This window comes from Zea mays, chromosome 2, assembly GCF_902167145.1.
Source record: "Zea mays cultivar B73 chromosome 2, Zm-B73-REFERENCE-NAM-5.0, whole genome shotgun sequence".
Classification (NCBI taxonomy): domain Eukaryota; kingdom Viridiplantae; phylum Streptophyta; class Magnoliopsida; order Poales; family Poaceae; genus Zea; species Zea mays.
Genome location: NC_050097.1, coordinates 203,650,592 through 203,673,871, shown reverse-complemented (window position 1 = coordinate 203,673,871; position 23,280 = coordinate 203,650,592). Strand labels below are relative to the sequence as shown.

The 23,280-nt window shown below is 46.7% G+C and overlaps 1 protein-coding gene across 1 annotated transcript; it reads left to right on the top strand.

The window, feature by feature from the left end:
- The first annotated feature begins 1,822 nt into the window (after positions 1-1,822).
- Positions 1,823-2,515, top strand: LOC100283813 (SAUR52 - auxin-responsive SAUR family member). Its single transcript, NM_001156711.2, has one exon. The coding sequence runs from the start codon at positions 1,923-1,925 to the stop codon at positions 2,370-2,372; it is 450 nt and encodes a 149-aa protein (NP_001150183.2). The 5' UTR covers positions 1,823-1,922; the 3' UTR covers positions 2,373-2,515.
- The last annotated feature ends 20,765 nt before the right edge of the window (positions 2,516-23,280 follow it).

The following is a 23,280-nucleotide window of genomic DNA, read 5'->3' as shown; positions in this document are numbered from 1 at the left end:
GCCTATGCCTAGCGCCTTTCTGTTTACGGCCGGTAGTACAAAAAGGACTTTGGCTCACTGCCCGATCGTACGTGTAGTGTAGGTGTAGCCTCTGCTTGACTTGACTTGACCGCCGCTGCTGCAAAAAAGGTCTTGGTCCTGCTGCAGCAGCCGCCCGTACCAGAGCTCTGGCAGCTCAACACTGTGTGACTGCACGGGTACTCTGTCAGAAAGGCACACGGGGGGTGATTGGACAGACGTGCGGACGGCCGGGGGCAGATGGGCAACTTATGCATGATTCTCAAATGATTTTCCAAGAACATAAATTCGAAAGAAGAATCATACTCCCTCCGTTTCTTTTTATTTGTCGCTGGATAGTGCAATTTTACACTATCCAGCGACAAATAAAAAGAAACGGAGGGAGTATATCATAGTGTTTGCAACGAATAGTCCGTGTAGTTCATTTCACACCATTCCTTATGATTGGACTAAAGTGAACTTTATTCAGAACGTGCTTAACTTTATTCAGTCCGTGTAGTTCATTTCACAAAGTCATACACAAACAGCTAGCCGCTGGCTGCATGGTGCCACCGGCCACGACGCTGACTGCAGTGTGGCATGGTGTGGCCTGACCATGGAGCTCAAGAACGCTCTCACGACTTCTTCTTATGCGTCTCCTCTAATCAAACCCATCACGTACTCCGTCCACCGTCGCCGCGTCAGGGCTTGTTCGGTTCTACTCCAATCCATATGGATTGAGGGGATTGAGCGGGTTTCAATCCCTATTAAGTCAAAATCTCTCTCAATCCGTATCAATCTCCTCCAATCCATATAGATTGAAAATAACCGAACAAGCCCTCACAGGGCACGATGATCTCTGCCGTCGCCGCTCGCGAACCCAAACTTTGCCACTTGGATGCCATCTGCATAAGTCTCTTGGCATTGATCATGGTTGGTTGCCGGCTCTCCTTTGCTGAGTGGAATTCAGTGTCTGGTGGTGTTCAGCTAGCTAGCTAGCTAGCTAGGTGTAATGCTTAGCTTCCTGAGGGGTTGATGAGGAATCGCTGCTAAGATGGTGCAGTGCATTTATAGGTGAGAAGAAACAGCAGAGCAATTCCTTAGACAAGCCCACGACTTAGAACGACATGGGAGTGCTGTGCAAGGATAAAACATGGTGTGGTACTGATTAGCTTTTGCTCTGGGGTCTGGGCTGGGACCATCTGTTTGGATCCACCACCCAGTAGCAATGTCTGGGTAGCTAGGATATATCACAATGTGCTGCCATGCTGCAATGCCTCATGGGCCACCGAACACCACATGTACATTGGGTTCAAGATATCTGACAGTTCCTCGACAGCTTTATCGTCTCTTCAATTGGCGGTGGATCGAGTCTACTATCTGATTAAGCCTGTCCAGCGCCGGCGGCCCACACAAGTTGCTCGACAGCTTTATCGCCTCTTCAATTCAGTGTCTGCAGCTGGACCAGTAGCAGCACGTCATGTGAGCTTTTATTTCGCAGCATTGCATTGCCATCTCTGATCGAGTCGAGAGTCGAGACACTCAGCCAGTGCTTCCGTGCCCATGCACGTTTTGCTGTCCCTTGCTTGTTGATCGCCGATGCATCTGAAGACACAACAAGCATGGCAGTCCAGGCACTGAAAGCGCCCCATGACCGGCACCAGCATGTGCCCGACGACAGACACTCGGCCCCATCAAAATCTCATCCAAAATCCTGCTCGCTGACGCGTCTTGGAACATCGCACTCTTGCTTGCCCACCCAACCATTTCGCTCCAGCGGTTGATCAGTGAGCTATATATACTCACGGTCAGGTGGCCTCTGGACATCATCGCTTGCACTTGCAGCGTCACAAGCAAACCGAAGCTAGTCAGTCACACACAGCTCTCCAGCTTCCATCCACAAAGAAGAAGGAAACAAGCTAACCATGATGATGAGCGCCAAGAAGATTGCTCATCTCGCCAAGAAATGGCAGAGGATGGCCGCGCAAGGGAGGAAGCGCCTCACCTTGGGGGCGGCGGCGGCAAAGGAAGTCGACGAGTGCTGCGGCTCTGTGGCGAGCAAGGGCCATTGTGCGGTGTACACGGCCGACGGGGCACGGTTCGAGGTGCCGCTGGCCTGCCTTAGCACCCCTGTCTTCAGGGAGCTCCTGCAGATGTCACAGGAGGAGTTCGGCTTCGCTGGCGGCGATGGCACTGGCAGGATCACGCTGGCCTGCGACGCGGCGGTCATGGAGTACGCCATGTGTTTGCTCAGGAGAGGAGCCTCTGCCGAGCTAGAGCAGGCGTTCCTTAGCACCATGGCCATGTCATGCCACTGTGCCAGCTACATGGCGCCGTATGTTGGACGAGCCAGGCAGCATCAGATCGTTGTTTAGTTAGTTGCTGTTCCGTGTATGTAGACGTGTAGTGTAGAGCGATGATTTTAACTAGGTGGGTGCTATTCAAAGCCTTCTGATCCAGCAACCGATCAAGTGAGGTGTTGTAAGTACAAGAGAATAAAGAGACGTGATTCTTGCTTTGAACCTGTGTTTCATGCCATGCCATGTTCAAATTTCGATCAAGAGCGATACGAGACAAGATGATGGACAACGACTGTCAAACTTCGATGGTTAGTGACTTCATCGTCAACTAGGTCACTTTGAAGGAGCGGGGGAACTAGCAGCCCCTTCTTCATCGAGCTCGTTTACCTAATTCACCACCGGCTCCGGCGAATCCACACATATCAGGTATCGGCACCAGCAACTTCGGTCCGTGTCGAGCAGCGCACACAAGGTGGAGTTTGCCAATCTGTTGTCCAACAACGAGGTTGTTTCATGTGGCACAAGTGCACAACTTAAAGGATATAAAGAAACACAAATGATGGATCACAAAAAACTGGCTATCAGGATTTAAGAGATGCAAAAGACATGCGCCCAGCATGTCATATACTCGTAACTATCTTTATTTGCGTACCATATTTCTGGCCTATATTTTTACCTTCAATGCATATCACTACCGGAAACGGACGCTTTGCCGAGTGCCCGAAGCACTCGGCAAAACCGTAAAAACACTCGGCAAAGGCTTTGCCCAGTGTCGCACTCGACAAAGAAGGCTCGTCAAACAGTGCATCGGCAAAGCCTTCTTTGCCGAGTACTTTTTCTCGGGCACTCGGCAAAGAGGGAGCACTCGACAAAGAAAAGTGGCCGTTACGGCGACGGGTGACGGAGACGGCTTCTTTGCCGAGTGTCAAGGATGACACTCGGCAAAGGAGTTAACTTTGTCGAGTGTCTGCCTAGTAGCACTCGGCAAAGAGCCCGCCAGGTAGGGTCCCCATGTTAGGTTCTTTGCCGAGTGCTCTGTGCGGCATCGGCAAAGCGTGCCTCTTTGCCGAGTGCTAGCGACATAACACTCGGCAAAGTCCCTAAACCGGTGCCCAGATCTTTGCTCTTTGCCGAGTGTTATGACCCTGACACTCGGCAAAGCACCTCTTTGCCGAGTGTTACACTCGGCAAAGTGACCAGTATGTACCTTTTTTATTTGTTTTTTGTATTCCATCCACACAAACAAAAGATATCACATATATACATCACAGATATCATCACAAACATAAATAGCCAACACAAACATAAAACCGTCACCATAAACATAAATATCCATCACAAACATAAGTGTTCAACACAAGTATCAAACACAAACATAAGTCTCAAACGTCTCAAGCTCTCACATAAGTATCAAACACAAATATAAGTATTATACACAAGTTCTGAAGTCTAAACAATGAAAACACAACACTCATGGAGGTGGGCGGTTTGACCGGGGCTGCGTTGGGTTAAACCCTTTCGGAGGGTTGTTGGATGCCGCCCCAGATTGGCCCTGCATAGAGAAGAGATTGCATGTGTTATACCAGATGCATTATAAACATCTAACTACAATTTTGATACTCACAGGAGTGTGGAAGAGAGCAGGGTCAACTGGAGGGAATAATGGAGGTGGCGGAGCGATGCCCTGTGCGGCGCCAAGGCTCTGCATGTACTGGAACATCTCCGCCATCCTCTGATGATCTGCCCGGCGCTCCGCCTCCCGCTCCGCCATCATCCTCGCCTCCATCTCGTGACGTTCCCTCCTCTCTTCTTCTAGTTGGGTCTGTAATATTACAAGCCAACGTTATAGTAACTCAAAGAGAAGGTATATAACTCAAGGAAGGACGAGTTACAGAAGCACTAACCTCGAGTTGCTGTATGCGATGTTGTGAGCTGTCATGCCGAGGTCGTATGGCTGGACTCGAGCCCGTGCTCCTTGCTCTCACCTGAGACAGAGTGGGAGTGGAGGACGAGTCGATTGCCCCATCGACAATCCAGTACCGTCCATGTCTCTTGCCTCCTCCGACCCTCATGAGCACATCGGGGTCGATCGGCTCGGTGCTGGGATCATAGTCTGGGCCATGAACCTCCTGCGCCATGGCGGTGTAGTCATGGAGGCGGCTGTAGACGGCGGGGTTGGTGTAGGCCTCGGGCCCGTCATCCGGATTGTAGGTGACGTCGGATGTTGCCTTACCCTTATGGGCCATAGCATAGGCTGAGAAGGTAGAGCAAGGCCGGCCACCATGTGACGCCGACTGCAAAGAAAACCAACGAGATAGTTAGAAATAATATCTAATTCAGTGCTATATATCTAAATAAAAAAGAGGGCGTACCCATGCTTCGGCATATTGGCCCAGGCTCTGGCTGCCTTGGTGGTGGGAGGGGCCTTGCATCATCAAACGCCGTTCCCAGCTAGCGGTGTGCGCCTCGTCCCACTCAACCGAACACCACCTATCCACCATTTGCTCCCAGCACAGAGGATGTGCGGAGCACCAATATGGAATCATCTACAAAGTAAACACGTAAAGTGCATATCAGAAGATAAAATAAAATTCATGCATGGAGTACTGGTACCAAATATGCATGACTTTACCTGCAGGTACTGCTCCCTGGTCAACGACATGGTTCAGGCTTAAGGTTTGGTCACCCTCTCCCCAAGGACGGAGCCGTGGTAGGTGATGATGGCTTGGATTCGAGCCTCGTAGTGCATGTCCACGACGAGCTTCTTACAGCTCGTGGTGGCCACCACATCCGCCCTAGCCTCGTATCCAGCATCGCATCTGAAGAAATCCCGCATACAAAAACGATGTATCCATACATTATTTCAAGAATTTGCAACGAATGCGACATATTTTACATTATACTAAGATTTACCCACAGCTCTTGCTTCACCCGCTCCGCCTTGTTATTGAATTCCCGGTCGTCCCAGTCTACTGCATCGGGGGCGACGGCGTAGTGGTTGAAGGTGAAGGCTGGGCCCGTCACTCCGGCGTACTCCACAAGTCCAGGAAAGTGTTCCCTGCACAGCAGGCCGAGGATACCATTGGGGGGCGACGATGACCCCCAGCATAATCAAAATCGTCCAAGACCTGTCCAAGTGATAAATAAAAAGTATTAGTTTGTATTATGATTTTGAACACATAATATGAACAAGAATGAAGAACATAAAGTTACATACCTCTCCCCTTCCGGCCGAATCAGCGACCGCCTGTCCCGAAGTATGGGACGCTGAGGGAGACTCGCGGGGCCTCGCAGGTAGATGCTCCTCGAACTTGAGCCGCCTGAACCTGAGGCGTCCTGCTGCTGGTCGTCGTCGTCCTGAGGCACCGCCTGCTGCTGGGCAAGGTCATCCTGCTGCGCTGCCTGCTCTGCCTCGTCCGCCGTCCTACTCCTCCTCCCCCTCCTCCTCCTCAGCCAATCGCCCACCATATTTGTCCAACAACCTGCAATTAAGAGTAAACAAATAAGCACATATAAAAAGATGTATTTAAAAATAGGTGAGAAATAAAAAGTCATATAGCATTACATCGATTAAAAATAATCTTCATATGTGTCGGGGTTAGCCGGATCATAACTCTCATCATCACTATCAAGCATTTCAATCTCAACACCATCGGAAGACGCAAGTTCGTCATTAATGTCATTGCCTTTAAGGATTACTAAGTCATTATCATTTTGCACCTCATCATCCTCCTCATCAACAACCATTTCAATATCTACGTCCATTCCGATAGCTTCAGTTAAGTCTATCTCAAATCGCCCTTCTAGCCCATCTTCTTGGAAGAACTCTCCATCATATGTGTCCGGGTCTAAGTTGTAATCTTCATCGTTAGGAACAGGTAACCTCCCGTGCGGCGATACCTTATACACAACATCCCAACCCTTAAGATGTTCTTTCGTTTGACACGCATATGGGAGATAATACACTTGTGTGGCCTGTTGGGCCACGATATAGACATCATCTCCTGCTAAGGTGGAATCTTGTCGAATTTTGACTATCCCAAGATTAGAATGTGTCCGTCTCGTCACTTGAGGGTCAAACTGAAAGGGAAATGTGCCCTTGGGCCATTTCTAAGTGTTTTGGTGATTTAGTGTCCAACACAAGTGCCTAAGTGTCAAATGGTGGACAAAGTACAAATCAAGTATAAAGGTATGTTTCTCAAACTTAGTACATTGTTTTAGTGACTAATGTATTGTGTCTAAGTGCTGGAAACAGGAGAAATCGAATTGGAGAAGAGATGGCCTTGTTCAGCCAAAGCCAGCTCTGTCACCACCGGACAATGTCCGGTGTGCCAGCTGGCTCAGGCGAACTTGCCGCTCTCGGGAATAAATTAACGGCGTACAACTATAATTCACCGGACTGTCCGGTGTGCACCGGACTGTCCGGTGAGCCAACGGTCGGCCGGGCCAACGGTCGGCTGCGCGATCCGCGCGAGACACGTGGCCAAGCCAACGATCGGGAGGGGGCACCGGACTGTCCGGTGTGCACCGGACAGTGTCCGGTGCGCCAACGGCTCCAAGGCTGCCAACGGTCGGCTTCGCCAAATAAGGAAGGAAATCCGCACCGGACAGTGTCCGGTGGTGCACCGGACTGTCCGGTGCGCCAGGCGACAGAAGGCAAGAATTGTCTTCCCGGATTGCTCTCAACGGCTCCTAGCTGCCTTGGGGCTATAAAAGGGACCCCTAGGCGCATGGAGGAAAAAACCAAGCATTCCTTGAGCACTCTTGATCACTCACACTTCATTCTTGCGCACTTGTTCGACATTCTAGTGATTTGAGCTCCGTTCTAGTGTGCTAGTCTTTTGAGCTTAAGTCTGGGCCTTGTGTGTGCATATTTGCTGTGATCTTTGTGTCTTGTGTGAGTTGCTAACCCCTCCCTTACTCCGTGCCTCTTTGTGAACATCTTTGTAAGGGCGAGAGACTCCAAAGTGTGGAGATTCCTCGCAAACGGGATATAGTAAAGCAAGCAAAACACCGTGGTATTCAAGTGGGTCTTTGGACCGCTTGAGAGGGGTTGATTGCAACCCTCGTCCGTTGGGACGCCACAACGTGGAGTAGGCAAGCGTTGGTCTTGGGCGAACCATGGGATAAACCACTGTGCCATCTCTGTGATTGATCTCTTGTGGTTATTGTGTTTTGTTGAGACTCCTCTCTAGCCACTTGGCATTATTATGCTAACGCCTAATCAAGTTTTTGTGGATTAAGTTTCAAGTTTCACAGGATCACCTATTCACCCCCCTCTAGGTGTTCTCAATTGGTATCGGAGCCGTTCTCTTCAAGAAAGGGACTAACCGCCTGAAGAGATGGATCCTAAGGGCAAGGGGATTGTGATCAATGACAAGGAGAAGGAGTCATTCGTCAACAAGCCCAAGGATGACAAGCCTACCGACTCGGGGTCGAACCACAAACGCAAAGATGGGAAGAAGAAGAAGACAAGACGCATCAAGGAGATCGTCTACTACGACGACAGTGATGAGTCTACTTCTTCCCAAAAGGACAACGACGACAACGACTACGAGAGAAGGAAATCGGTTAATTTGAACTTTTCTTTTGACTACTCTCGTATTCCGCAAAGTACAAATGCTCATTTGCTCTCCATTCCACTTGGCAAACCTCCTCACTTTGATGGAGAGGACTACGGATTTTGGAGCCACAAAATGCGTAGTCACCTGTTCTCTCTCCATCCGAGCATATGGGAGATTGTGGAAAGTGGAATGAAATTTGATAGCTGAGATAGTCCTATGTTTATCAATGAACAGATTCATAGAAATGCACAAGCTACTACTGTGTTGTTAGCCTCTTTATGCAGGGACGAGTATCATAAGGTGAGCGACTTGGACAATGCCAAGCAGATCTGGGACACCCTCAGGATCTCACATGAGGGGAACGACGTCACCTTACTCACCAAAATGGAGTTGGTGGAGGGTGAGCTTGGAAGATTCGCAATGATCAGGGGAGAGGAGCCAACCCAAACATACAACCGGCTCAAGACCCTCATCAACAAGATAAGGAGCTACGGAAGCACACGATGGATGGACCACGACGTCGTTCGTCTAATGCTAAGGTCCTTCACTGTACTTGATCCACATTTAGTGAACAATATCCGTGAAAATCCTAGGTACACCAAGATGTCGCCCGAAGAAGTTCTTGGAAAATTTGTAAGCGGGCGAATGATGATCAAGGAGGCGAGATATGTCGACGACGCGTTGAACGGTCCAATTCATGAGCCTCAACCCATTGCTCTCAAGGCAACGAGGAGCAAGGAGGCGCTACCTAGCAAGGTGGCGCAAGTTGAGGCGACCGGGCTCAATGATGAAGAAATGGCCCTCATCATCAAGCGCTTCAAGACGGCGCTAAAGGGTCGCAAGGGGCAGCCAAGCAAGAACAAGACAAAGGGGAAGCGCTCATGCTTCAAATGTGGTAAGGTTGGTCATTTTATTGCTAATTGCCCCGACAATGATAGTGACCAGGAACAAGGGAACAAGAGGGAGAAGAAGAAGAACTATAAGAAGGCAAAAGGCGAGGCTCATCTTGGCAAGGAGTGGGACTCGGATTGTTCGTCGTCCGACTCCGACAACGAAGGACTCGCCGCCATTGCCTTCAACAAGTCATCCCTTTTCCCCAACGAGCATCACACTTGCCTCATGGCAAGGGAAAAGAAGGTAAGCGCTCGTAACACTAGTACTTATGCTTCTTCAAGTGAGGATGAGTCTAGTGATGATGATGAAATAGATTATTCATGTTTATTCAAGGGTCTAGATAGAACCAAGGTAGATAAAATAAATGAATTGATTGATGCTTTGAATGATAAGAATAGATTGCTAGAAAAGCAAGAGGATCTCTTATATGATGAACATGATAAGTTTGTAGAAGCTCAAAAATCCCTTGCTTTAGAAATAAAGAGGAATGAAATGCTTTCTTGTGAATTGTCTACATGCCATGACTCTATCTCTAGTTTAAAAAGCATAAACGATGACTTGAACGCTAAGTTAGAAATAACTAATAAATCAACATCTTGTGTAGAACATGTTGTGGTTTGCACTAGGTGTAAAGATTTTAATGTTGATGCTTGTAGTGAACACCTAGTTTCAATTTCTAAATTGAATGATGAAGTAGCTAGTCTTAATGCCCAACTTAAGACTAGCAAAAGCGAATTTGATAAGTTAAAATTTGCAAGGGATACCTACACGATTGGTAGACACCCCTCAATTAAGGATGGACTTGGTTTCAAGAGGGAAGCCAAGAACTTAACAAGCCATAAGGCTCCCATCCCCGCCAAGGAGAAAGGGAAGGCCCCTATGGCTAATAGTGCCAAAAAGAATCATGCCTTTATGTATCATGATAGGAGACATTCTAGGAATGCAAATAGAAGTTATGATGCTTTTGATTCACATGCTTATGATTCATATGCTTTGTTTGCTTCTAGTTCTTCATATATGCATGGTAGAAATTTAGCTAGGAGAAGTGCAATTAATCACATGCCTAGGAGAAATATTGTTAATGTTCCTAGGAAAGTTAATGAACCTTCTACAATATATCATGCTTTAAATGCTTCCTTTGCTATTTATAGAAAGGATAGGAAGATAGTTGCTAGAAAATTAGGGGCAAAATGCAAGGGAGATAAAACTTGCATTTGGGTCCCTAAGGATATTTGTGCTAACCTTGTAGGACCCAACATGAGTTGGGTACCTAAGACCCAAGCCTAAATTTGCCTTGCAGGTTTATGCATCCAGGGGTTCAAGCTAGATTATCGACAGCGGATGCACAAACCATATGACGGGGGAGAAGAAGATGTTCACCTCCTACGTCAAAAACAAGGATTCCCAAGACTCAGTAATATTCGGTGATGGGAATCAAGGCAAGGTAAAAGGGTTAGGTAAAATTGCTATTTCATCCGAGCACTCTATATCTAATGTGTTTTTAGTTGAGTCTCTTGGATATAATTTGTTATCTGTTAGTCAATTATGCAATATGGGATATAATTGTCTATTCACAAATGTAGATGTGTCTGTCTTTAGAAGAAGTGATGGTTCATTAGCTTTTAAGGGTGTATTAGATGGCAAACTTTATTTAGTTGATTTTGCAAAAGAGGAGGCCGGTCTAGATGCATGCTTAATTGCTAAGACTAGCATGGGCTGGCTGTGGCATCGCCGCTTAGCACATGTGGGGATGAAGAACCTTCACAAGCTTCTAAAGGGAGAACACGTGATAGGTTTAACTAATGTTACCTTCGAAAAAGATAGACCTTGTGCAGCTTGTCAAGCAGGTAAACAAGTGGGAGGAGCGCATCACAGCAAGAATGTGATGACCACATCAAGACCCCTGGAGCTGCTACATATGGACCTCTTCGGACCCGTCGCCTATCTGAGTATAGGAGGAAGTAAGTATGGTCTTGTTATAGTTGATGACTTTTCCCGCTTCACTTGGGTATTCTTTTTGCAGGATAAATCTGAAACCCAAGGGACCCTCAAGCGCTTCCTAAGGAGAGCTCAAAACGAGTTTGAGCTCAAGGTGAAAAAGATAAGGAGCGACAATGGGTCCGAGTTTAAGAATCTTCAAGTGGAGGAGTACCTTGAGGAGGAAGGGATCAAGCACGAGTTCTCCGCTCCCTACACACCACAGCAAAATGGTGTGGTAGAGAGGAAGAACATGACACTTATAGACATGGCAAGGACGATGCTTGGAGAGTTCAAGACCCCCGAGCGCTTTTGGTCGGAAGCCGTGAACACGGCTTGCCACGCCATCAACAGGGTCTACCTTCATCGCCTCCTCAAGAAAACGTCATATGAACTACTAACCGATAACAAACCCAATGTTTTGTATTTTCGAGTTTTTGGGAGTAAATGCTACATTCTAGTGAAGAAGGGTAGGAATTCCAAATTTGCTCCCAAAGCCGTAGAAGGGTTTTTGTTAGGTTATGACTCAAATACAAAGGCGTATAGAGTCTTCAACAAATCATCGGGTCTGGTTGAAGTCTCTAGCGATGTTGTATTTGATGAGACTAATGGCTCTCCAAGAGAGCAAGTTGTTGATTGTGATGATGTAGATGAAGAAGAAGCTCCAACGGCCGCAATACGCACAATGGCGATTGGAGATGTGCGGCCATAGGAACAAGATGTGCAAGATCAACCTTCTTCCTCAACAATGGTGCATCCCCCAACTCAAGACGATGAACAGGTTCATCAAGAGGAGGCGTGTGATCAAGGGGGAGCACAAGATGATCATGTGATGGAGGAAGAAACATTACCGGCACCTCCAACCCAAGTTCGAGCGATGATTCAAAGGGATCACCCCGTCGACCAGATTTTGGGTGGCATTAGCAAGGGAGTAACCACTCGATCTCGATTAGTTAATTTTTGTGAGCATTACTCTTTTGTCTCCTCTATTGAGCCTTTCAGGGTAGAGGAGGCCTTGCTAGATCCGGACTGGGTGTTGGCCATGCAAGAGGAGCTCAACAACTTCAAGAGGAATGAAGTTTGGACACTGGTGCCTCGTCCTAAGAAAAATGTTGTGGGAACCAAGTGGGTGTTCCGCAACAAACAAGACGAGCACGGAGTGGTGACGAGGAACAAGGCTCGACTTGTGGCAAAAGGTTATGCCCAAGTCGCAGGTTTGGACTTTGAGGAGACTTTTGCTCCTGTGGCTAGGCTAGAGTCCATTCGTATCTTGCTAGCATATGCCGCTCACCATTCCTTCAGGTTGTTCCAAATGGATGTGAAGAGCGCTTTCCTATACGGGCCAATCAAGGAGGAGGTGTACGTGGAGCAACCCCCTGGCTTCGAGGATGAACGGTACCCCGACCACGTGTGTAAGCTCTCTAAGGCGCTCTATGGACTTAAGCAAGCCCCAAGAGCATGGTATGAATACCTTAGAGACTTTTTAATTGCTAATGCGTTCAAGGTTGGGAAAGCCGATCCAACTCTTTTTACTAAGACTTGTGATGGTGATCTTTTTGTGTGCCAAATTTATGTCGATGACATAATATTTGGTTCTACGAACCAAAAGTCTTGTGAAGAGTTTAGCAGGGTGATGACTCAGAAATTCGAGATGTCGATGATGGGCGAGTTAAGCTACTTCCTTGGGTTCCAAGTGAGGCAACTCAAGGATGGAACCTTCATCTCCCAAACGAAATACACCCAAGATTTGATCAAGAGGTTTGGGATGAAGGACGCCAAGCCCGCAAAGACTCCGATGGGAACCGACGGACACACCGACCTCAACAAAGGAGGTAAGTCTGTTGATCAAAAAGCATACCGGTCTATGATAGGGTCTTTACTTTATTTATGTGCTAGTAGATCGGATATTATGCTTAGCGTATGCATGTGTGCCAGATTTCAATCCGATCCTAAGGAGTGTCACTTAGTGGCTGTGAAGCGAATTCTTAGATATTTAGTCGCTACGCCTTGTTTCGGGATCTGGTATCCAAAGGGGTCTACCTTTGACTTGATTGGATATTCAGACTCCGACTATGCTGGATGTAAGGTCGATAGGAAGAGTACATCGGGGACGTGCCAATTCTTAGGAAGGTCCCTGGTGTCATGGAGCTCTAAGAAACAAACTTCTGTTGCCCTATCCACCGCTAAGGCCGAGTACGTTGCCGCAGGACAGTGTTGCGCGCAACTACTTTGGATGAGGCAAACCCTCAGGGACTTTGGCTACAATTTGAGCAAAGTCTCACTCCTATGTGATAATGAGAGTGCTATCCGCATGGCGGATAATCCTGTTGAACACAGCCGCACAAAGCACATAGACATCCGGCATCACTTTTTGAGAGACCACTAGCAAAAGGGAGATATCGAAGTGTTTCATGTTAGCTCCGAGAACCAGCTAGCCGATATCTTTACCAAGCCTTTAGATGAGCAGACCTTTTTCAAGTTGCGTAGTGAGCTAAATGTCTTAGATTCGCGGAACTTGGATTGATTTATAGCATACATGTGTTTATGCCTTTGATCATGTTCCTTACGCATTTTGTTTATGGTTCTCAAGTTGTACAAGCACTCCCCGGACCTTACAAGTTCATTTGCAAGTGATGCACAAATTTAGGGGGAGATGTGCTACAACTTGACCCCTTGAGACTAACTGTGTGCTTGAGTTTGCTTAATTTAGTCTCAAAGGAGGATTGAAAGGGAAAAGGTGAACTTGGACCATGCAAGACTTCCACTGCACTCCGATGAACGAGTAACTTCTTCCAAGTTCATCTTAGTACTCTTATTGTCTTTTACTCTTAGTTGAAGATTTTTGGTGAGGCAATGGGGTTAAAGGGCCAAAATTGATCCCGTTTTGGTGCTTGATGCCAAAGGGGGAGAAAATAAGGCTAAAGCAATAAATGGATCAGCTACCACTTGAGAATTTTCAAAAAGTAGCGAGTTAGTTTTTGTCTGTCAAAATACTCTTGTTTGCTTCTTATTATCAAAAGTTAGTCTCTTGTGGGGAGAATGGTGGATTATGGGAAATAGGGGGAGTTTTTGATACTGTAATCAATTTCTATTGGAACAACTCTCTTTATGTCTCTACAAGTGTGTTTGACTTAGAGTTAGGAAATTGAGGTCGATTTGCAAAAACAAACCAAGTGGTGGCAAAGAATGATCCATATATGCCAAATTTGATTCAAAACAAATTTGAGTTCTTATTTGAATTGATTTTGTACTTGTTCTACTTGCTTTATGTTGTGTTGGCATAAATCACCAAAAAGGGGGAGATTGAAAGGGAAATGTGCCCTTGGGCCATTTCTAAGTGTTTTGGTGATTTAGTGTCCAACACAAGTGCCTAAGTGTCAAATGGTGGACAAAGTACAAATCAAGTATAAAGGTATGTTTCTCAGACTTAGTACATTGTTTTAGTGACTAATGTATTGTGTCTAAGTGCTGGAAACAGGAGAAATCGAATTGGAGAAGAGATGGCCTTGTTCAGCCAAAGCCAGCTCTGTCTGGGTGCACCGGACTGTCCGGTGGTGCACCGGACAGTGTCCGGTGTGCCAGGCTGGCTCACGCGAACTTGCCGCTCTCGGGAATAAATTAACGGCGTACGGCTATAATTCACCGGACTGTCCGGTGTGCACCGAACTGTCCGGTGAGCCAACGGTCGGCCGGGCCAACGGTCGGCTGCGCGATCCGCGCGAGACACGTGGCCAAGCCAACGGTCGGGAGGGGGCACCAGACAGTGTCCGGTGCGCCAACGGCTCCAAGGCTGCCAACGGTCGGCTTCGCCAAATAAGGAAGGAAATCTGCACTGGACAGTGTCCGGTGGTGCACCGGACTGTCCGGTGCGCCAGGCGACAGAAGGCAAAAATTGCCTTCCCGGATTGCTCTCAACGGCTCCTAGCTGCCTTGGGGCTATAAAAGGGACCCCTATCCACATGGAGGAAAAAACCAAGCATTCCTTGAGCACTCTTGATCACTCACACTTCATTCTTGCGCACTTGTTCGACATTCTAGTGATTTGAGCTCCGTTCTAGTGTGCTAGTCTTTTGAGCTTAAGTCTGGGCCTTGTGTGTGCGTATTTGCTGTGATCTTTGTGTCTTGTGTGAGTTGCTAACCCCTCCCTTACTCCGTGCCTCTTTGTGAACATCTTTGTAAGGGCGAGAGACTCCAAAGTGTGGAGATTCCTCGCAAACGGGATATAGTAAAGCAAGCAAAACACCATGGTATTCAAGTGGGTCTTTGGACCGCTTGAGAGGGGTTGATTGCAACCCTCGTCCGTTGGGACGCCACAACGTGGAGTAGGCAAGCGTTGGTCTTGGCCGAACCACGGGATAAACCACTGTGCCATCTCTGTGATTGATCTCTTGTAGTTATTGTGTTTTGTTGAGACTCCTCTCTAGCCACTTGGCATTATTGTGCTAACGCCTAGTCAAGTTTTTGTGGATTAAGTTTCAAGTTTCACAGGATCACCTATTCACCCCCCCTCTAGGTGCTCTCACAAACCAATAACATTTGAATATCACTGGAGTAAGAGGTTTGGAACCATAAAAATTGAGCTCATATATTTCTTCGATTCGTCCAAAATAATCGACATTGTCAAGGCCGGGCGTAAAGACTCCAGAACACGTTGTTTTCCGATTGGGTCGACTTTTGTCGTAGTTTGTTGTGCGAAAACGATATCCATTGACGTCATACCCAGAATATTTCTTGACCCTATAAGCAAAGCCGTTGGCTACTTGTCTCAACTCGGCACTCATAGACGGATCTCTTTGGCCCTGCAAGTATTCGCAAGTTAAAAGACGCTAAATTGAGTTCAAAGACGTCTCTCTTTTACAAACTAAGCACGTACCTTATGTTTGAACTAGGAAATGAAATCGGGCAACCCATTTCTCGCACCCTTTCTAAGAAGAGTGTCATATTCCTGTGGAGTGGGGTCCCTTGATCGACGCCAGAATTCATGAAGAAATTGTTCCATGTATGGCGTCACCTCTTCAAGGTTGGTCAATACGTATAGCATGATATGCCGCCACTCTTCATGTGTTAGGGTCTTGGTGGTCGAGCCACTTGCGCTTCCGAGTTGGCCTCGAAATATGCTAAGGTTCGATTCATTGTCGCCATCATTGTAACGAGGGGGTGGATTATGCACGCTCGGCAGTTTGTCACCATAATAAGTTGTTGTGAAGTTTGAGACCTTCTCTAGAATGTATGCCTCTGCAATGGAAGCCTCGATTTTGCATTTATTTCTACATTTCTTTCGAATAGTCTCTAGACATCTCTCGATTGGATAGCACCAACGTCCCTGCACGGGCCCCCCATTCGTGCCTCATAGGGGAGATGAAGAATCAAATGCTGCATTAGATTGAAGAAGCCGGGTGAAAATATCTTCTCAAGCTTACACGGTAACACGGGTGCCAATCTTTCCAAGTCTGCAACCACGGTCCGAGATAACTCTTTTGCACAAAGCTGACGGAAGAAATAGCTCAACTCTGAAAGCGCTAGCCAGACATGCTCAGGGACATAGCCTCGAACCATCGCAGGAAGAATCCGTTCAATCCATATGTGGAAGTCATGACTCTTCATCCCTAAGACTCGCATAGTAGATAAGTTCACCCCCTACTCAGGTTAGCTGCATACCCATCAGGGAACATCAACATCTTGATCCACTGAAGTACTTCCTTCCTCTGGGCCCTGCTTAGGACGAAATCAGCCTTACGCCTTCTCCACGTCTTTCCGCTACTTGGCGGCTTCATCCCTAGTTTTGGTCTATCACATAACTGAAAGGGAAATGTGCCCTTGGGCCATTTCTAAGTATTTTGGTGATTTAGTGACCAACACAAGTGCCTAAGTGTCAAATGGTGGACAAAGTACACATCAAATATAAAGGTATGTTTCTCAGACTTAGTACATTGTTTTAGATACTAATGTATTGTGTCTAAGTGCTGGAAACAGGAAAAATCAAGTTGAATTTAAAGATGGCTTGTTCAGCCAATGTCAGCTCTGTCTGGGTGCACCGGACAGTGTCCGATGTGCCAGGCCGGTGGCTGTCAACTGGCTGCTCTCGGGAAGTGATTAACGACGTACGGCTATAATTCACTGGATTGTCCGGTGTGCACCGGACTGTCCAGTGAGCCAACGGTCGGCCGCGCGATCCGCGCGAGACACGTGGCCAAAGCCAACGGTCGGAAGGGGGCACCGGACTGTCCGGTGTGCACCGGATAGTGTCCGGTGCGCCAACGGCTCCCAAGCGCCAACGGTCGGCTTCGCTAAAGAAGGAAAGAAATCTGCACCGGACTGTCCGGTGCGCCAGGCGACAGAAGGCAAGAATTGCCTTCCTGGAATGCACTCAACGGCTCCTAGCTGCCATGGGGCTATAAAAGGGACCCCTTGGCGCATGAAGGAACACACCAAGCATTCCTAAGCACCAAGACTTCGATTCCGCGCATTTGATTCTTTGTGATAGCAACTAGAGCTTCATTTGAGTTGTGAACTTGTCGGGTTGTGTTGTGAGCTCTTGTTGCGACTTGTGTGCGTGTTGATACTCTGATTTTGTGTCTTGTGTGTGTTGCTCATCCCTCCCTTACTCCGTGCTTCTTTGTGAACATCAAAGTGTAAGGGCGAGAGGCTCCAAGTTGTGGAGATTCCTCGCAAACAGGATATAGTAAAGCAAAGCAAAACACCGTGGTATTCAAGTGGGTCTTTGGACCACTTGAGAGGGGTTGATTGCAACCCTCGTCCGTTGGGACGCCACAACGTGGAGTAGGCAAGTGTTGAACTTGGCCGAACCACGGGATAAACCACTGTGTCTATCTGTGATTGATCTTCTTGTGGTTATCGTGTCTTGCAAAGACTCTTCTCTAGCCACTTGGCTTAATTGTGCTAACTCCTAATCAAGTTTTGTGGATTAAGTTTCAAGTTTTTACAGGATCACCTATTCACCCCCTCTAGGTGCTCTCAATTGGTATCAAAGCCGTTCTCTTCAAGAAAGGGACTAATCGCCCGAAGAGATGGATCCTAAGGGCAAGGGGATTGTGATCAATGATAAGGAAAAGGAGTCCTTCGTCAACGAGCCTAAAGATAACAAGCCTACCGACTCGGGCTCGAGCAACAAACGAAAAGATGGGAAGAAGAAGAAGACAAGGCGCATCAAGGAGATCGTCTACTACGACGACAGCGACGAGTCCTCTTCTTCCCAAAAGGATGACGACAACAACTACGAAAAAAAGAAGACGATTAACTCAAACTTCTCTTTCGATTATTCTCGTATTCCGCATAGTTCAAATGCACATTTGCTTTCCATTCCACTTGGTAAACCTCCTCATTTTGATGGAGAGGACTACGGATTTTGGAGTCACAAAATGCGTAGTCACCTGTTCTCTCTCCATCCTAGTATATGGGAGATAGTTGAGAGTGGAATGAAATTTGATAGCTCGAATAGTCCTTTATTTATAAATGAACAGATTCATAAAAATGCACAAGCTACTACTGTGTTGTTAGCCTCATTGTGCAGGGACGAGTACCACAAGGTGAGAGGCTTGGACAATGCCAAGCAAATCTGGGACACCCTCAAGATCTCACATGAGGGGAACGACGTCACCATGCTCACCAAAATGGAGTTGGTGGAAGGCGAACTCGGGAGATTCGCAATGATTAGAGGAGAGGAGCCAACACAGACGTACAACAGGCTCAAGACCCTCGTCAACAAGATAAGGAGCTACGGAAGCACGCGATGGACGGACCACGACGTTGTCCGCCTAATGCTAAGGTCCTTTACCGTCCTTGATCCACATCTTGTGAACAACATTCGTGAGAATCCTAGGTACACGAAGATGACGCCCGAGGAGATCCTTGGAAAGTTCGTAAGCGGGCGGATGATGATCAAGGAGGCTAGATACGTCGATGATGCATTAAATGGCCCAATCCAAGAGCCTCAAACTATTGCTCTCAAGGCAATAAGGAGCAAGGAGGCGCTACCTAGCAAGGTGGCACAAGTTGAGGCGGTCGGGCTTAATGATGAAGAGATGGCACTCATCATCAAGCAATTCAAGACGGCGCTAAAGGGTCGCAAGGAGCATCCTAACAAGAACAAGACGAAGGGGAAGCGTTCCTGCTTCAAATGTGGTAAGATTGGTCATTTTATCGCTAACTGTCCCGATAATGATAGTGACCAGGAAAAGAAGAGTGGAAAGTGGGAAAAGAAGAAGAACTACAAGAAGGCGAAGGGCGAGGCACATCTTGGAAAGGACTGGGATTCGGATTGCTCCTCGTCAGACTCCGACAACGAAGGACTCGCCGCCACCGCCTTCAACAAGTCATCCCTCTTCCCCAACGAGCATCACACTTGCCTCATGGCAAGGGAAAAGAAGGTAAGCACTCGTAATACTAGTACTTATGCTTCTTCAAGTGAGGATGAGTCTAGTGATGATGATGAAATAGATTATTCATGTTTATTCAAGGGCCTAGATAGAACCAAGGTTGATAAAATTAATGAATTAATTGATGCCTTGAATGATAAGAATAGGTTATTAGAAAAGCAAGAGGATCTTTTGTATGAAGAGCATGATAAATTTGTTAGTGCACAAAATTCTCTTGCTCTAGAAGTTAAAAGGAATGAAATGCTTTCTTGTGAACTATCTACTTGTCATGAAACCATTTCTACTTTAAAAGGTGTTAATGATGATTTGAATGCTAAACTAGAAGTAGCAAATAAATATAACTCTTGTGTAGAACATGTTATAATTTGCAATAGGTGCAAAGATTTTAATGTTGATGCTTGTAGTGAACACCTAGTTTGCATCTCTAAATTAAATGATGAAGTGGCTAGTCTTAATGCCCAACTTAAGACTAGCAAGAGTGAATTTGACAAGCTAAAATTTGCAAGGGATGCCTACACGATTGGTAGACACCCCTCAATTAAGGATGGTCTTGGCTTCAAGAGGGAAGTCAAGAACTTAACAAGCCATAAGGCTCCCATCTCCACCAAGGAGAAAGGGAAGGCCCCTATGACTAGTAGTGCTCAAAAGAACCATGCTTTCATGTTTCATGATAGGAGACATTCGAGAAATGTTTATAGAAGTTATGATGCTTTTGATTCTCATGCTATGGTTGCTTCTAGTTCTTCTATTATGCATGATAGAAATTTAGCTAGGAGAAATGCTATTAATCACATGCCTAGAAGAAATGTTGTTCATGTGCCTAGAAAAACAAATAGTGAACCTTCTACAATTTATCATGCTTTAAATGCTTCCTTTGCTATTTGTAGAAAGGATAAGAAGGTGGTTGCTAGAAAATTAGGGGCAAAATGCAAGGGAGATAAAACTTGCATTTGGGTCCCTAAGGCTATTTGTACTAACCTTGTAGGACCCAACAAGAGTTGGGTACCTAAGACCCAAGACTAAATTGCCTTACAGGTTTATGCATCTGGGGGCTCTAGCTGGATTATCGACAGCGGATGCACAAACCACATGACGGGGGAAAAGAGGATGTTCTCTTCCTACGTCAAGAACAAGGATCCCCAAGATTCAATCATATTCGGTGACGGGAATCAAGGCAAGGTTAAAGGCTTAGGCAAGATTGCAATCTCAAATGAGCACTCTATTTCTAATGTATTCTTAGTTGAGTCACTTGGATATAATTTGTTATCCGTAAGTCAATTATGTAATATGGGATATAATTGTCTATTCACTAATGTAGATGCGTCTGTCTTTAGAAGAAGTGATGGTTCATTAGCTTTTAAGGGTGTATTAGACGTCAAACTCTATTTAGTTGATTTTGCAAAAGAGGAGGCCGGTCTAGATGCATGCTTAATTGCTAAGACTAGCATGGGCTGGCTGTGGCATCGCCGCTTAGCACATGTGGGGATGAAGAACTTTCACAAGCTTCTAAAGGGAGAACACGTGATAGGTCTAACTAATGTTACCTTCGAAAAAGATAGACCTTGTGCAGCTTGTCAAGCAGGGAAACAAGTGGGAAGCTCTCATCATGCCAAAAATGTGATGACAACATCAAGACCCCTGGAGTTACTTCATATGGACCTCTTCGGACCCGTCGCCTATCTAAGCATAGGTGGAAGTAAGTATGGTCTTGTTATAGTTGATGATTTTTCCCGCTTCACTTGGGTATTATTTTTGCAGGATAAATCTGAAACCCAAAGGACCCTCAAGCGCTTCCTAAGAAGAGCTCAAAACGAGTTTGAGCTCAAGGTGAAGAAGATCAGAAGCGACAATGGGTCCGAGTTCAAGAACCTTCAAGTGGAGGAGTATCTTGAGGAGGAAGGAATCAAGCACGAGTTCTCCGCTCCCTACACACCACAGCAAAATGGTGTGGTAGAGAGGAAGAACAGGACACTTATAGACATGGCGAGGACGATGCTTGGAGAGTTCAAGACCCCCGAGCGCTTTTGGTCGGAAGCCGTGAACACGGCCTACCACGCCATCAACCGGGTCTACCTTCATCGCCTCCTCAAGAAGACTTCGTATGAACTACTAACCGGTAACAAACCCAATGTTTCGTATTTCCGAGTTTTTGGGAGTAAATGCTACATTCTAGTGAAGAAGGGTAGGAATTCCAAATTTGCTCCCAAAGCGGTAGAAGGGTTTTTGTTAGGTTATGACTCAAATACAAAGGCGTATAGGGTCTTCAACAAATCATCGGGTTTGGTTGAAGTCTCTAGCGACGTCGTATTTGATGAGACTAACGGCTCTCCAAGAGAGCAAGTTGTTGATCTTGATGATGTAGATGAAGAAGACGTTCCAACGGCCGCAACGCGCACCATGGCGATTGGAGATGTGAGGCCAATGGAACAAAAGGAGCAAGATCAGCCTTCTTCCTCAACAATGGTGCATCCCCCAACTCAAGAAGATGAACAAGTTCATAAAGAGGAGGCGTGTGATCAAGGGGGGGGGGGCACAAGATGATCAAGTAATAGAGGAAGAAGCACAACCGGCACCTCCAACTCAAGTCCGAGCGATGATTCAAAGGGATCATCCCGTTGACCAGATTTTGGGTGATATTAGCAAGGGAGTAACTACTCGATCTCGATTACTTAATTTTTGTGAGCATTACTCCTTTGTCTCTTCTATTGAGCCTTTCAGGGTAGAGGAGGCCTTGCTAGATCCGGACTGGATGTTGGCCATGCAGGAGGAGCTCAACAACTTCAAAAGAAATGAAGTTTGGACACTGGTGCCTCGTCCCAAGCAAAATGTTGTGGGAACCAAGTGGGTGTTCCGCAACAAACAAGACGAGCACGGGGTGGTGACAAGGAACAAGGCTAGACTTGTGGCAAAAGGTTATGCCCAAGTCGCAGGTTTGGACTTTGAGGAGACTTTTGCTCCTGTGGCTAGGCTAGAGTCAATTCGCATATTGTTAGCCTATGCTACTCACCATTCTTCCAGGTTGTTCTAAATGGATGTGAAGAGCGCTTTCCTCAACGGGCCAATCAAGGAGGAGGTGTACGTGGAGCAACCCCCTGGCTTCGAGGATGAACGGTACCCCGACCACGTGTGTAAGCTCTCTAAGGCGCTCTATGGACTTAAGCAAGCCCCAAGAGCATGGTATGAATGCCTTAGAGACTTTTTAATTGCTAATGCTTTCAAGGTTGGGAAAGCCGATCCAACTCTTTTTACTAAGACTTGTGATGGTGATCTTTTTGTGTGCCAAATTTATGTCGATGACATAATATTTGGTTCTACTAATCAAAAGTCTTGTGAAGAGTTTAGCAGGGTGATGACTCAAAAGTTTGAGATGTCGATGATGGGCGAGTTAAGCTATTTCCTTGGATTCCAAGTGAGGCAACTCAAGGATGGGACCTTCATCTCCCAAACGAAGTACACGCAAGACTTGATCAAGCGGTTTGGGATGAAGGACGCCAAGCCCGCAAAAACTCCAATGGGAACCGACGGACACACCGACCTCAACAAAGGAGGTAAGTCTATTGATCAAAAGGCATACCGGTCTATGATAGGGTCTTTACTTTATTTATGTGCTAGTAGACCGGATATTATGCTTAGCGTATGCATGTGTGCTAGATTTCAATCTGATCCAAGAGAATGTCACTTAGTGGCGGTGAAGTGAATTCTTAGATATTTAGTCGCTACTCCTTGCTTCGGGATCTGGTATCCAAAGGGGTCTACCTTTGACTTGATTGGATATTCAGACTCCGACTATGCTGGATGTAAGGTCGATAGGAAGAGTACATCAGGGACGTGCCAATTCTTAGGAAGGTCCCTGGTGTCGTGGAGTTCTAAGAAACAAACCTCCGTTGCCCTATCCACCGCTGAGGCCGAGTATGTTGCCGCAGGACAGTGTTGCGCGCAACTACTTTGGATGAGGCAAACCCTCAGGGACTTTGGCTACAATCTGAGCAAAGTCCCACTCCTATGTGATAATGAGAGTGCTATCCGCATGGCGGATAATCCTGTTGAACACAGCCGCACAAAGCACATAGACATCCGGCATCACTTTTTGAGAGACCACCAGCAAAAAGGAGATATCGAAGTGTTTCATGTTAGCTCCGAGAACCAGCTAGC

Excerpts from the sequence above, each read along its gene's own strand:
- LOC100283813 (NM_001156711.2), top strand. The coding sequence starts at position 1,923 with ATGATGATGAGCGCCAAGAAGATTGCTCATCTCGCCAAGAAATGGCAG.